Consider the following 16,841-nt stretch of genomic DNA (forward strand, 5'->3'; position numbering starts at 1 on the left):
TGTGATGTTCTATTCATATAGTTAATCTCTGTCCAAAGAGTTATATATTTGTCATGAACAATTCTTATTAAGACAGATTTAGACATTGTTCTTTTTAGAAAGGCAATTTATTCTTGCTAATAGCTGTCTGAATGGTGATGGTTGTGTGGGAGTTGTACTCAAATATGTTAAATTGTCTTCATTAATAGCCATGAAAACACAAAGTCATGTTAATTAGAAATGAATCTTTATGAAATTAATATTGTCTAAGATAGCTGTTTCGATGTTTATTAAAACAAACTTTTGCCAAGACATGTTTTCAGGCATTCAGCATCTTAAAATAGGTAATACTTGTGTTACGAGCTTTAACTGACTGTTAATAAATTTCTGTTCTAAGATACAAACTGATTTTCACTTAGGTTAGTTGCCACCTTGTTAAAGAATTGCTACTACTTTCCTGCTTGAGGTCTACATGGTAGATGGGGAAACCCAATGTGTAGCCTCTAGAAATAAAGTCGTTACTTACTTACTTACTTACTTACTTACTGATTTCTGGTAGCAAAGTTTTCCAGTTTGGAAGTAAGGTGTCTCATGAATCAAAATAGATTGCCCTTTGTATATGGGTGACACTATAAAAACAAACATTTTACCACTTCATCCTTGAACTGGTAAAATAGGACTGAAAATTACTCCACCAATACACAAAAAAAAAATTAAGCAATTATTTAGTAATTGAACTTTCTTGTCCTTATAGATGGGTAGCGGAGGATTGGAGGCCTTGTACAAAGATGTGTGGAGGTGGAAAACAAAAGCGCCGTGTTCGCTGTCGACAGAAGCTGTCACGAACCAAAGATAAAAAATTAAAACGTAAAATGTGCAAGCATCTACAAAAACCAGTTACAAGGCAAAGGTGCAATGAGCAGGAGTGTCCACCTGACTGGCATGCGGCTGATTGGTCAAAGGTTTGAACACCGACTTTATAGATATAAAGAAAAAAATCTTTGTTGTTTTATGTACTGGTTTTAAATTCTTAATTTTCTGTATCAAATTCTGAAGTATAGAGATTAAGATTCAAAACTTAATTGCATTTCTTTTTTGTTATAGATTTTGTGACGGTTTACCTGCAATGTGACTCTTAAGTAAGGACTGTTGAAGTAAAGGTTCCGAAACGGAATGAAATTATGTTGTTGTGAATAATTTTAACGCAATATTTCTTAGTAAAAAATGTTGTTTTGAAAAAAGTTTTATTTTGACATAACTGTTTCATCTTTTTTTTCAGTTTTTGCAAGTTTAAAATTTACTTGTCTTTTCTTATAGTGTTCAGTGTCTTGTGGAATGGGCACACAGGTTCGGAAAGTGACATGTCGCAGTGCAAAAGGACGCAAGATATTACCAGAGAGCATGTGTCACACAAGTTCACCAGTCACGACACAGGTGTGTGAGTTACGAGCTTGTAATGGCCTTGAGAAGAGTGCCCGTCAGTTGGACCCACCTTGTATTGGAGAGGAATGTGCCACCAGGTATCCATTTAATATCAATTTCCTTTATACATTTCATTGCTTAAAGATATACGATGTCCATTTATCTAAAATATTCTGTCATTGGAAATTCATGTACATAATCCTTAACAAATATAGAAAACTTGGCTAAATACACAGTGTAATAAGTGCTTTCATGATTGAAGTATGTGGTGACATGAATACAGTCAAATCTATGCTGTAGACCACATCTGAAGTGAGACTACATTGCTCTAAAAATCTCCTGCAGAAAGACAGTGTGCAAAAAAGTCAGTTTTTTGGCTGTTTTTGGCATGGTCATAATATACATGTTTGGTTGTACAAAGGATATGGAACTTGTCTCTGTGATAGACTTAACAAATTCTTTTTCTTGTAGATGGGTGGTCAGTGACTGGAGTGTGTGTTCACGAGACTGTGCTGGAGGTATCCAGAAACGTCGGGTATGGTGTGAAAACATAGACAATGTTCAGGTCAAAAATAAAATGTGTAAGCATTTGAAGAAACCAGAACGTAGACAAGCCTGCAATGAACAAGATTGTCCACCTGCATGGCATTCTGGGAAATGGGCAGAGGTAATAATGGAGGTCTTAGCAGAAACATTTTCAACAGTGTAAACTGAAATTATAGAAAACCAGCAAGATAACTCTCTTTATACAACAATTGTTTAGAAAGCATGAATTACTTCCCCTGAAACTATTAATAATAATTTAACTTCTGTATGTACTTCGATATCAGAAAGCAGTGGAAGAAATTGTTAACTTATCTAGACAGTTTAGCCAGTTTAAAAACAATGCACACCAAGCCCGCTCCATATTGATAGGCTTTGCGCTATCTTCTCTAGTGGTCATGCGATCATACCCATTCTAGGCCTTTGTCAGTATGCTCTGTGTTAGACGAAATACTGTTGTGGAAGCCTCAAATGTGTTCAGTCCTTTATTTGAAGAAGCCATCCAGGTTTGTCGTTTTACCTAGATGCCTGTCGGACAAGTGTCCTTGCCTGAAATTATACTTATTAGGGTACCGTAACACTTCCTTCACCATTCAAGTTTAACTGAAAGACACCAAAGATGCCCTTTTAAAATATACATGAAAAAAACTATTCAAACTGCTATAAATCATATGCTGAGCACATAACTACTGTAACTGTATATGAAATAAAAAAAACAGATAGAATAGTTTTGCGCTTAGGCTATGGAATGATGAAAGATTGATTTTTTAAATTTTGTTTCAAATCTTCAGTGTTCAACTTCTTGCGGCAGTGGAGTTCAGCAAAGAAGAATCACATGCCGTACCAAGGACACAAATGGTCACAGAGTTCTCCAAGATGACCAGTGTCTCACAAACAAACCCGACCAATCACGTTCTTGCTACCTCGGACCATGTGACCCAATGTTGGAGGAATTTGATTGGCTGTTGTCACCATGGGGACCAGTAAGTATATTGCAATATTTTATCAGTATATATCTATGTATTTTAATGAATATATATATATAGTGCAGTGGTAACTTATGTAGAGTGTAATGCATGCTTTTTGACCTGTAGATATGTATTCATTTTCAATTCTATATATAGACACACCCATCTATATATAGATACACCTACTTTCCCCCCTTTCTCACACCTGTTAACAGTCATTTGCATTAATTAATGTAGTAAAAGTTTCATTGATCTGTTTTCAAGTAATAGATCTTGTAATATTCAAAGTAAAAATATTTCTGATGAAAATAGACCCAAACAGAATAGAAATAGACTTGCCTGCTAGTTTTTCAATTTTGAAGTAGCTTGTATTGCTTTCAGTCACTGCGAAAAACATTTTCTTTATAGTAATATGCAGCTAGAATATGAAAATGCTCTGCACACACACACATATATGCCGTAAATAAGCTAGAATAATATGCAATTTAAGCAGTTTCTGTTGTCCACCTTAATATTTTTGTTATCATATTGAATACAAGGTGTAACTTCCAGTCATACTGAGAACTGCTTTTTCCAATCATTTAGAACAGTTATGGTGCTATTTCCAGTCCTGCGTGTAATGATTAAGGTGCTATTGTCATTAATTTAAGTAAAACTTGATATTTTCACGGTCACATTGAAGAAGTAATTTTTCCGTTTCAAATCATATTGAGAACAGTTATAGTGCCTTTCCAATTATATTTAAAACAGTTATATGTCTTTTTTTCCAGTCAAATTTTATAATAGTTATAATGATTGTAATAATATTATAACAATCAAATGTTTTTCCCAGTTCCCATTTTTTCCAATCAAAGTTTTAACAAATATGCAGATTGTTCCCAGTCATACTAAAATAGACAAAGTGCTATTTCCAATCATATTGAGAACAGTTCTGGTGCTAATTCAAATTGTATTTATAGCAGTGGTGGTGTTATTTTCATTGATATTTAGAACAGTTCTGGTGCAAGTCCAGTTATTTTTATAACAGTTTAGTTAAGTGTTATTCCAGTCATACAGAAAAGATCTGATGCCATTTCCAATCACATTTTAGGTGCTATTATCAGTCATACTGAGAAGAATTATGGTGCTATTTCCAGTCACATTTATAACATTTTTAGGTGCTATTTTCAGTCATACTGAGAACAGTTATGGTGCTATTTCCAGTCATATTTATACCATTTAGGTTTTTTTCTGTCATTTTATGAACGAGTTAGACTTCATTTGTAAGCATACTGATAATATCCAATCATACTGAAACAGTTCATGTGCTGCTAATTTAATTTTGCTGACTTTTTTCCAATCGTAATAACATTATGGTTTTGTTATTTCAATTCAATTTGAGAAGTTTAGAAGTTTTAATCAAACATGTTAACACAAAACAACTCTTCAGAATGCATTAACTGAAAACAATTTTTCTGCAACATTTCCAATCATGTTGACAATTGGCATGACCTAGTTACTAAGAGTGTTAGATTTAGAAAGGGTAGATTGAAAACATGTATAAATTAGCCTTACTTGAGTTATTGTTTAGCAGGAATTTAACTATATTGTGCTGTTTAATTTTGTCATCATTATTATAAGGTAGATAAGGATTTTTTTTCAAAACCATAGATTTAGATTTCTTCATTGTTTGTGGACATAAGGTTTAAAAGAGTGTTACAAACAGATGCTCAGATATGATACCACAAGCAGAAATTTCTTAAAATTTGCTCAATATTCGAATAGGAAATTGCTTTATGAAACTTTTAAATGTTAATTATAGCTAGTAAATTCTTCTTTCTTTTTCTATATGGTTGTTGGTTCTGGGAAAATTATTGTGAAGGGGATTATTTCAATGTAAGGAGCAGGGGTATGCAAGGGGGATGGGTTTGTTGTAATGTAAGAGGAAGGAATAGCTTTATCATAAAGGGAGGAGTTGTTGTATTGTAATGGGGAGGAGAAGCTGTAATGTATGTGGGTGGGGGTTGTTATAGTGTAAGTGAGATGGGTAACTATAACCCAAAGGGGGAAGTAGGTTGTTATAATGCAATGTGGAAGGGTAGCTTTATTGCAAGAGGGAGGGTCTTTTATAACATAATGGAGCATTATCTTTAATGTAACAGTGAGGGTGTTGTTGTAATGAAAGGGGGTGGGGTAGCTATAATGTATGGGGCAGAGGGTTGTTATAATGTAATTGAGAGTGGTCGCTGTAATGCAAGGGGGAAGTAGGTTGTTACAATGCAATGTGGAAGGGTTGCTTTAATGTAGACGGAATGAATTTGCTGTAATGTTAGGTGAAAGTGTGAGCTTAATCTAAGGGGGAGTGGGATGGTGTAATGTAATGTAAGGTGGAGGGGGGTGCTGTAACATAAATGGGAAATGCTGTAATGTAAGGGGAGGAGTTTTCTGTAATGTTAGATGTCTATTATATTACACAAGATTGGGCTTGTATCTTGCTTCTGTCTTGCTGCTTAGTGTTCTCAAACATGCGGCAAGGGTCACAGCTCAAGGTTCCTGCGATGTTCTCAACTTGATGACCAGCAGCGACCAAACATCGTTGACGACAACTACTGTCGAAACATTCCAAAACCAAACGTTCCAATGACTGAGCCATGCAGCATTATGCCATGTATAAGAATCTCTCAGGAAGTAACTGTGTCACGATGGGATATAACGGGCTGGTCTCAGGTAAGAGGTGATGCTATATGCCCCGCACGTAGTTTGTGCCTCTTTTTGAAATCTTTTTGGCTGATCTTGGACTTGCTAGGAATTGACTAGTTGTTGTGTCCTGCATGAGTGTTGTGAGTTCTGAATGTTTTTTCTGTTGTATGTGTGTGAGATTTGTTTCCAGGATTTTGTTTCAGTTTCATTCATACATTTAAAGTATTTCATTGGGTATAAATCATAGTAACATATTTCCATAGCAAGAATTCATTTTAATTTTTACATACTAGAAGAATGAATAACAATGCTTAGCTTGAATAAAGTATAGTAGATATTAACATTTATGTAAATTGTATATTTGCTAACAGTTACTTAAATGAAATAATTTTGTTAATGCGTTTCTAATCACATATTAATAATATAACAAGAATTATAAATGAAAGAGTTTCAGCTTTTTAATGCATTATGCACCTTGTACAAATATACATAGATAGCTTGAAATTATGTTTATTTCTATTATTATGCAGACAAAATAGAATATACAGTGTCGGGAACTGGAATTTTTGAACTTTGCATGCCACATGAACATTGCAAACAATAATTAAATGCCTTTACTATTTATTTGTAGGAAGCATTTTTTGAGTGGTTTAGGAACACTATTTTTGAAAGTAACACAAATTATTTGTAATTGCATGAAGTGTGGTGAAATAGGCTGTGATAGGCATAGAAACTTACATATTAACACATTTGAAATAAGTATAAAAAAGTATTTCTTCTCTGTTAATCTATAAGTTTTGTATGGAGAAATATTCCTGCATTCTACCATAACCTGCAACTGTGGCTGAGTGGCAGATAGCATTCGCAAAAGTTGCCTGCTGTCTAACTTTAACAGAACTCCAGTGTTAATCAAACTTGGTCACAATTTATGAGCATAACTTCAGTATCCAGCTTGTTTGTCCCAGATGCACCTAGAGATATTGCCCTTGCATTACTTGAGATTGTGTCCACCCTCTAACTTGAGTAGTTCTAATACAGTGTTTATCAAACTTGGTCAGAATGTTTATGGGTTACAGGGTATAATATTTAGGCCAAGTTTGTTGTCCAGTTTGATCCTCCAAGTCTCTCTGGAGTAATGGCCCTTGGATAACATAAAATTGTGAAAACTGACAGTGTCCAATTTCTAACTTGAGGAGATTTTATCCAGTGTTCACCAAACTAGGTCACAGTGTTTATGGGCATACTATATTGGCCAAGTTCAGTAACAAGCTGGATTGTCTCAAAGGATCTGGAGTTATGGCACTTGAATTTTTAAAGACTGTGAAAATTGATAGTATTTATTCAGTGTTCACAATACTTGATCACAGGTTTATGGGCAGAATATCTCAGACAGGTTTGATAACCAGCCAGATACCTGTAGACACACTGGAGTTATAGCCCTTGAATCACTTAAAATTGTGAAAAATGACATTGTTCAGTTAATCACTTAAGCAGTTCTTATCCAGTGTTTACCAAACTTAGTCGGAGTGTTAATGGGTATATTAACTTGACCAAGTTCAATAACCAGGTGGATAGTGTTAATTGCTTTAGAGATATGCCCCTTGAATAAGTGGAAAATTGAAAAAAATGACAATGAATCAACTCAGTAAGTAGAGTACAAGTAAAGTCAAAGGTTGCTGTGACAGGCGTAATAATGTGACAGTTCGCCACTCTTGTTCATAAAATAATTGATCAAAATGTATTTTTAACTCAAAAAGAAACCCATCTTAAGTGGTGTACAATAAACACAATATGAAATGTAGACATCAGTATACAAGGTTGCAATATAACCTTACAGATACTTAAATTTGATAGAGAAAGAAATGATTTTAAAGTAATTCTTTAAAAACATCGTTCTTCAAGGTTTTTCTTTCTCCTTCTTCTTTTGAGGATTGTCCCATTTTTTTAGAGACACTTATTTGCATATTTTTGATACAAGAAAAACTACTTAAAAATTTTGTGATACAATTTTTTCTTTGAAGTCCCCATTCAGGACAATTTTTCTGACTATTGTTTTAAATTATACAGTAAATAATTATCTGTGTTTTAAAAGATCCAAAAGGGATTCAATGAATGAATAGATCTATAGACTGTTTTATTGGTATGCAATATTGAATTTCACATTTTAATGCCTCTGAAAGTCAGTTTCTCTGTACTTACATAAGCGTGTCTTTCTGAAACACTTTGTTTCTAAGCTAAAACCTTTAAACAATTCAAATACACAAATGTTAAGCCAAGGGCACGAGTCAGGTCTTAAAAGTCAAGGCAAGGGCACTTGATTTTGGAGACATTCATCACTAAAGTAGTGGCATCTCTTCTTATTATACGCCCGAAGGGACGTATTATGTTATGGTCCGTCCGTCCGTTAGCAGTTTTGTGTCCGCTCTGTATCTCTTGAACCCCTTGAAGGATTTCAAAGAAACTTGACACAAATGTTCACCACACCGAGACGACGTGTAGAGCGCATGTTTTGGATGTCTCATTTCAAGGTCAAGGTCACACTTAGGGGTCAAAGGTCATATGAGTGTGTTTCGTGTCCGCTCTGTAACTCTTGAACTGCTTGAAGGATTTCAAAGAAACTTGGCACAAATGTTCACCACACTGAGACGACGTGCAGAGCGCTTGTTTCGGATGACTAACTTCAAGGTCAAGGTCACACTTAGGAGTTTAAGGTCATATATGACTTTGCTGTGTCTGCTCTGTAACTCTTGAACTGCTTGAAGGATTTCAAAGAAACTTGGCACAGATGTTCACCACACTGAGGCGACATGCAGAGCGCATGTTTTGGATGACTGGCTTCAAGGTCAAGGTCACACTTAGGGGTCAAAGGTCATATATGACTTTGCTTTGTATATATTGTTATGCATTGCAGTGCTCTTGTTTTTATTTGGCAGATCATTTTTTGATCTCTTACAATAAATTTTTTTTAATAACTTCCCTTTTTTATGCCCCCGAAGGGAGGCATATAGTTTTTGAACCATCTGTCTGTCGGTCTGTCAGTCTGTCGGTCTGTCCGCAATTTTCGTGTCCGGTTAATACCTTTGTCATCCATGGATGGATTTTCAAATATTATGGCATGAATGTGTACCACAGTAAGACGACGTGTGGCGCGCAAGACTCAGGTCCATAGCTCAGAGGTCAAGGTCACATTTAGACGTTAAAGGATAGTGCATTGATGGGCGTGTCCGGTCCATATCTTTTTCATCCATGGATGGATTTTCAAATAACTTGGCATGAATGTGTACCACAGTAAGACGACGTGTCGCACGCAAGACCCAGGTCCGTAGCTCAAAGGTCAAGGTCACACTTAGACGTTAAAGGATAGTGCATTGATGGGCGTATCCGGTCCATATCTTTGTCATCCATGCATGGATTTTCAAATAACTTCGCATGAATGTGAACCACAGTAAGACGACGTGTCGCGCACAAGACCCAGGTCCGTAGCTCAAAGGTCAAGGTCACACTTAGACGTTAAAGGATAGTGCATTGATGGGCGTGTCCGGTCCATATCTTTGTCATCCATGGATGGATTTTCAAGTAACTACACATAAATGTGTGGCACAGTAAGACGACGTGTCGTGCGCAAGACCCAGGTCTGTAGCTCAAAGGTCAAGGTCACACTTAGACGTTAAAGGTCATATTTCATGATAGTGCATTGATGGGCGTGTCCGGTCCATATCTTTGTCATTCATGCATGGATTTTAAAATAACTACGCATGAATGTGTGGCACAGTAAGACAACGTGTCGCGCGCAAGACCCAGCTCCGTAGGTCAAAGGTCCTAAACTCTAACGTCGGCCATAACTATTCATTCAAAGTGCCATTGGGGGCATGTGTCATCCTATGGGGACAGCTCTTGTTGTTACTATATATAGCTTATTTTGAAACTTTTTTATTATTGGCTGTAGGGAAAAACCGAGACCACTTTTCTGTGGTACAACATGGATGGTACATCCAATTTTTAGATGTACTTTGACTTAACTTTACCTGGTAAGAATTTTTTTTTGGACTTAGAAATTTTTTTTTTTGGAATTTCTTCTTTTTGTTGTTCCTGTCCTTTGGGCTTCAACAGTCATGTTCTTTAAATTTTGCTCCCATCCTGTGATGTAACCCTTCGGGCATATATTGCCCCGCTTGGCGGCGCTCTTGTTTTCTTTATATAATTATACCAAATCATAAGTACTGGCCAGTATGTGATATTGAATGGTACATTATATACGTATATGCAAAAATTGACAGCTTTATGGGCCAGTTATTGGCCATTCAAAGATAATATTAAATATCTTAAGTCTAACTATACTTGAGCAGCTTTAAAGTGTTTGTACTCACATTTGATGCTGCTGGAGAACTGCTACAATTATCTAGGTAATGAGTTATGAAGGATTTATCAACATATTTCAGTGTTCCAAAAGCTGTGGTGTTGGTATTCAGTCTCGAATAGTGTCATGTGTGAACAATCGCGGACAGCCATCAACGTTCTGCAGTGAATCAACAAAACCATCATCCACCCAGGCATGCAACTATGGAGAGTGCTTACCCACTCCACAGGGTAAGCTTTCAAACTGTTATTATGCTCTGCATTTTGGCAGTTATATAATGTATTTTGTAGAATTTAAATATAACTGCCTATCAGTAGGTATTAATTAAACAAATTTCTCACAAAATGTAAGTTAAAAAAATACTTCTTACCTTTGCGAGTCACCTTTCCACCTAAAATAATGCTTACACACATTTTGTAAGCATCACATATTTTTGATTATAGAAGGAGTACTTCCTATGGACACCACACCTTTTTCTGATATTTACACAAAGAATTCAATTGGTGCTTTCATTTTAATAGATTTAAGCTGTACATTAATTCAAAATAAGGAGTGCATGTAAATGCAATTACAAATACATATAATGAGAGAGCTGTATAAAATGCCAATACTGGCCCAATAAAGATATGCTACCTGGGCCCCAGATAGCTATATCTTGATGGTGGTTTCGACTGATTTTGTTTTATTTAAAACCGTGAAATACTGGTTAGTTGTTCTCTTCATCCTCCAAAGGTACCTGAGTAGATCCTTTTGTATCTAGATGTTAGTCCTTGTACTAAAACCTGTTAAGTATTGCATGATGTGTCACCCTTTCTTGTTACTCATTTAATCATTCTTGTATAATTTTTAGGTCGCAAATGGTGTAAAGACGAATATTCTTGGTGTCACTTAGTGCCTTATCATAAGGTGTGCAATAACCCATCATACAAAGAAAAATGTTGTAAATCGTGTACCAGACGGGGATGAGGTACCAGACGGGGATGAGGAAAAGAAACAATTCTTTGACATTCAAATTTTGTATTGCAAACATCAGTAGCTGTTGTTCAGTGAAAATATCTCTGTAACTAAAAAGGAAACAACATTTGTTGTTGCAAACACATCAGTTGCTGATGGTAAACATCTGTACAAAATTCAAATTTTGTTATTGCAAACAGTTGCAATTGGTTGCTAAAAAAGGGAAACCTCTCATGTGGTGAGGGCAGCTTAAAAGTAGTTGTGACTTTGATGTGTGTTTATTGAAGTCTTCATATGGGGTATTTAGTGCAAAATGACACTTCAGATCATATAAACAGGTATTTTTGTTACCTCCTCAAAATGGAGAGCGCATCAAAGTGGTGTGTAAGACGGCAGACGACAAAATTTTGTGATAACCTTTTGTGATTGTCAAGTCCTGCTGGATAGGACAGTGCTGCCCAATGTGGTTGTGACCAAAGAATTCTGAGAATTCAAACTTTACAAAAATACATGGCTTTGCTGTGTAAGGATTGTGTAATATGTTAAGATGCTGTGTAAATTTGTTGAAGAATGAAATATGTAAAGTTGTTGTGTAAAGGGTTGACATGCAGATTAAAGATGTTGGGGAGAGAAAACGAAATTTTAATATGTGTAATATCAACAAAGTGATAAACTTCTGTTCATCTTGGAATGAAAACTTCTATGATTCAGAGTTACGATAAAAAGTTGAAAAGAGTGAAGAGAGAATTTGATGAATATGGAAGAAAGACATCACATGTCTTTTACAAAAGGACCAATACATGTATGTCTCAATAACACATCTTCATAAAAGCCATTTGCTGTGTTTTGACCTCATTTTGTTATGTTTTGTGCATATTTTTTTTCATGTTTTGTGCATTTTACTGTGTAGATCATAAATATTTGTTATATGTAACATTTTCAGAAACTGATAAAGTTGTCTTTACGGTTGTTAATTATGTTTTGACTACGATTTATATTGAAATTGTGCGTGTAGTTTATATGCGATTTATTCATACCACACACAATACTAAATGAAGTAATTGTGTACAGCAATACGGTTACATTTGCGCAATATTTGCCTATCACTGATTGTTATTAAAAGTACTCATCTCTAAATTTGTGTCAATTTTTTTTTGAACTTGGGATTTTTTTTTTTTATCTCTACCGAGATGATTTCAACAAGGTCAGGTATATCTGGCAGATTTAACAAAAAGCATATACCAAGTCTACCCCCTCTGGGTCTGATTATGTTGTGAAATTGTTTTTTTCTATTAATCAAGGAATAAAAAGGTAGGGAGCTGTTTTTTTGGCTATAAAAGTTGTTTTTTTTTTCTTTTTCTAAAGGTATACTTCCTAAACTTAGTTTAATCACCATCTTTTTTAACCTATGTACAGGATCTTCTAAACAAAAGTACTTTGGTTAATTAAAAAAAATACACGTATCTAGAGACTAGGACCTTTAATAGAATACTTCATTTTGAATAATGTGGGAGGCAGAATATAATGCATGTAAATTAAAGTTATATAGGTCAAAAAACTGTCTCAAACATTATCTGATTTATTATCATCCATTTCATTTCAATCTTATTTACTGTAATTGTGCATTTACCATTGCTATTTATACTTTCTCATGTTTTTGGCATGTACATCATATAAAGTTTGATCAAGATAAATTTTATTCTGTTGCGTACCTGCATACTAAAATACAAGCATTTAATTGTGCCCTCCCCCCCCATGAGTGGTGGGGGCATATAGATTTGGTCTTGTCCGTACGTCCGTCCGTCCGTCCGAAGTTCGTGATGCGCCTAGCTGGAAAAGTATTTTATATAAATTGATGAAACCTTGCATGAGTCTTTATCATGATATGAACTTGCGCACCTCCTATTTTTCGTCTGGCTCCGCCCCCTATTTTCAGAGTTATGGCCCCTGAAATAGTCAAAAATGCACATTTTTACCTTGTGACACGCCTAGCTCAAAAAGTATTTGATATAGATTCATGAAACCTTGCAGGAGTCTTAATCATGATATGAACTTGCGCACCTCCTATTTTTCATTTGGCTTCGCCCCCTATTTTCAGAGTTATGGCCCCTGAAATAGTCAAAAATGCACATTTTTACCTTGTGACACGCCTAGCTCAAAAAGTATTTGATATAGATTCATGAAACCTTGCATGAGTCTTAATCATGATATGAAAATGTGCACCTCCTATTTTTCATCTGGCTCCGCCCCCTATTTTCAGAGTTATGGCCCCTGAAATAGTCAAAAATGCACATTTTCACCTTGTGACATGCCTAGCTCAAAAAGTATTTGATATAGATTCATGAAATCTTGCATGAGTCTTAATCATGATATGAACTTGGGCACCTCCTATTTTTCGTCTGGCTCCGCCCCCTATTTTCAGAGTTATGGCCCCTGAAATAGTCAAAAATGCACATTTTCACCTTGTGACGCACCTAGCTCAAAAAGTATTTGATATAAATTCATGAAACCTTGCATGAGTCTTAATCATGATATGAATTTGTGCACCTCCTATTTTTCATTTGGGTCCGCCCCCTATTTTTAGAGTTATTGCCCCTGAAATAGTCAAAAATGTACATTTTCACTTTGTGAAGCACCTAGCTCAAAAAATATTTAATATAAATGGTTGAAAACTTGCATAAGTCTGAATCATGATATAAACTTGCACACCTCTAATTTTTTGGCTGGCTCCACCCCCTATTTTTAAAGTTATGGCCCCTGAAATAGCAAAAAAATGCACTTTTTCACCTAATTATGTGCCTAGCTCAAAAAGTATTTGATGTAAATTCAGAAAACCTTGCTGGAGTCTTTATCATAATGTGACCTTGCACACTTGGCATTCTTCTTAAGAATCTTAGCTCTTATTACAGAGTTATGGCCCTTGAAATAGCCAAAATAGTGGATTCTTTGTTTGTGATGCACATAGCTCAAAAAGTATATGGCCTAGAATAATGAATCCTTTTCATAAAATGTTTGTTGAGGCTATACCCTCAAACTGAGACTACAAACATTTGAATTATTGCCCCTTATTTGTGACAAATGTACCAGTGGGGGGCACACCCTGTGTCCTACAGACACATTCTAGTTTTAGCTTATTTGGCTTTAAAATCACAGTACTTATTGAATTTGATGTTTAGATATTCAAAATGTGTTACTGCAGTTGACTGTTACCACAATTGACTGTATTTAGCCAAAGATATATGATATAAAACAGGTCTGAGACTTCCATAACATAGAGCAAAATCTCGCTAAATCTTGTGTTAATCAAATGAGATCTTGTTCATAGATGAAGGCACTTTCTTAAGCATTTATATAGCCGAGACTGCATATTAGATTTGTTTGTTACTGGTTAAATGTAAGTGTTGCATTTTTGTTTTCAACATTTTTTCTTTTGCAAGAATAAACAGTTGTGTGATGCCATTTTTGGCTATTTGTTTAGTTTGTTGTTGTTGTTGTTGTTGTTACAGTTATTCTACAAAGAAATTGTTGTTGTTAAACACAGGTCTGTCATATGTGGAATATTCACTGTGGGTATTTGGTGTGATATTGCTGTTCTTTATATATTTTGAAGGTCAGTTTAAATACAAAGGAATTATTACAGTTTATGAGCTGTCAATTTAAAGATCAATTACCTGGATAAAACATAAAAAGGGGAAAAAAATCTACACAACGTTAAAGCACATTTTAAGTGCGAGAAACTCATTTTTGCAAGCATTTATTAGTTTCTTTCATCAAGTTTATTAAGTTTAAAATAAGGCGTTTAATATGGTGCCTATTTTACTGTTTTGACAAAGCAAAACATATGTACATTTTTGTAAATTGTGCATTTTCTTTTACTTTAAGTATTCTTGAAAATATGAATTAGTGTTTCATTTATTAAAATTTTTTTTTATGCATTTATGGAAGTGTTCAGAGACGGAAAGAATTTTATTTTGAAGTACGCGGGACTTTCAGGTGATTTTACCTCAAGTCCTTAACTGAGAAATCTACAAATATATGTAAATATATGGAGGTATTTTGTTTAGTGTGTATTTTATATTTGTTTATTTTGTTGAACGAAGATTTGAATTCCAGAGGGAGAAGGGAATAATAACAATAATTTCAAAGTTAAATAACTCTGTACAATATTTTCACATGTCTGACGAAAATTATTTACAACCACTTCAGACTTTTATGTACAAAGTGTATCTTTAAGGACTTAGACATGTACATAATGCATGTTTATTGATTTAACAAGCTAATAAAGGTGTATAGTATATTACAAGAAACAAAAACTTTATCATGTTTGTGTAATACATCTGTGCAAATAACACATTTTCTCTGAAAATGATACATCACTGTTTGCAATAACACACTGTATCTCTAACACACTACCACATATGCTGAAAAAATCAATATAAATATGTACCTTCTATATAGGGATAACACAATCATGTTTCTTTTTGATGGATATACCTCGTTTTTCATTTCTGTTCAAGAGTTGAGATACTGAAATGGATCTTGGTTATAAGTAGCTTGGAGCAAATCCAAGGTTAGGATTGCATTAGAGCCTATGGGGTTAGAGTCACTATTACTAAAAATAGGAAAGTTTCCACTTGATGACTTGTTTCAACAGCAGGTGATGTTTACTTTCTTGCTCACCTTGAAAAAACCAACAGCAGTTTCATGGCGTTTTTATTGGAGAATGTTAAGGTTAGAAAAAATGTAATATTGATGTGTATGCAGGCAAAACAAATGTTTCACTAACCACCTAATTGTTCAATAAACCGTTATCAAACTAACTGTATATTTACATTATTAAAGATTTGTTGAAGATTTTCCAGTATGTGGTAGTGAATAAATTTTGACAAGTATGAAGAGTTTTCATACTTAGAAACTCACAATCAAAACACAACATGTAAATAAGGTTTGTTAAACACTAATTGTTCTCACAATTAACACTTTCTAGACAAAGGCAGACTGCTGTTACACTGATACACCTGCTTTAATTTTTACCCTGTTATATTTTTATAATGGACTGGTCCATCATTCAGTTTAGTCAGTACCACTTATTATTCAAAGGGGTGTTCACTGAAAATATACTGACTGAATAGCGAACAGTGCAGACCATGATCAGCAAAGGCAAAATCACTTGCTGCCAGCAGACTAAAGGTTAAAACTCTTATTTGTACACATGCATAACTAAAATGGAAGTGTCACAAATCATACTTACTTACCAAAAAATTCAGTGATGGAATCTTTTAAAACATGTTGTTTTTTTTTTAAATATATTCAGGAACTTTGATTGAAATTTTAAAATATCAATATCTGAAAACCAAATGTTTTACATTTAAGATTTTGAAATTCTGTCAGGGAGAAAGTATGTTTAAGCAAATCTTTGTAATGAAGATAGAGGCCAAGATGGGCATATACTTTAACCAGCTTATTACGGGCAAGAAAGATGTAGTTATAAGGTGACCTTTATTAACAGGTTTGTCAATTTTTAAACTGAAAATGTGGTCTTTAGAAACTGGTAATCTCTGTAGACAGGTGGTCTTACCACAGGTTTTGCTGTATAACAAATAAAGCGCATAATCAAGTGGCTGGTGGAGTTTTGGGAGAAAAATGTCATACAATATTTACTAGCCAAAAAAATCTTTAATATTTCCTGGATCAATGACAAACCGTTAAATAATATGGAAAAAGTATATAAATTTAATGACAATTTTAATTGTAGTTGATTTATCATTTTGTGTTCCTGTAGCATTGTGTGCCTCATTGTTCCATGTTTTAACATTCAGATTTTACATTGTTCATGAATCATTTAGTATGTATAAATTGTGAATATCATTGTTATTTATAGTATTTTCTTGAAAATTATCAAGTTTATTTTTGATGTCATTAAAAATGAATCCTGCCAA

General features: G+C 34.5%; 1 protein-coding gene across 2 annotated transcripts in view; it reads left to right on the top strand.

Moving 5' to 3' along the window:
- The window catches only part of LOC123548381 (A disintegrin and metalloproteinase with thrombospondin motifs 18-like), a 156,186-nt gene extending 139,345 nt beyond the window's left edge, over window positions 1-16,841 (top strand). The window contains exons 19-25 of one of the 2 annotated variants that reach the window (XM_045335586.2): window positions 734-941; window positions 1,297-1,499; window positions 1,873-2,068; window positions 2,736-2,927; window positions 5,406-5,618; window positions 10,031-10,178; window positions 10,799-16,841. In XM_045335586.2, coding sequence (XP_045191521.2) covers window positions 734-941; window positions 1,297-1,499; window positions 1,873-2,068; window positions 2,736-2,927; window positions 5,406-5,618; window positions 10,031-10,178; window positions 10,799-10,914 — 1,276 coding nt within the window. In that variant the 3' untranslated portion in view covers window positions 10,915-16,841. The remainder of the gene's footprint in view (window positions 1-733; window positions 942-1,296; window positions 1,500-1,872; window positions 2,069-2,735; window positions 2,928-5,405; window positions 5,619-10,030; window positions 10,179-10,798) is intronic. The other variant, XM_045335587.2, reaches the window with a different exon arrangement.

Source organism: Mercenaria mercenaria, chromosome 6 (genome assembly GCF_021730395.1).
Source record: "Mercenaria mercenaria strain notata chromosome 6, MADL_Memer_1, whole genome shotgun sequence".
Classification (NCBI taxonomy): domain Eukaryota; kingdom Metazoa; phylum Mollusca; class Bivalvia; order Venerida; family Veneridae; genus Mercenaria; species Mercenaria mercenaria.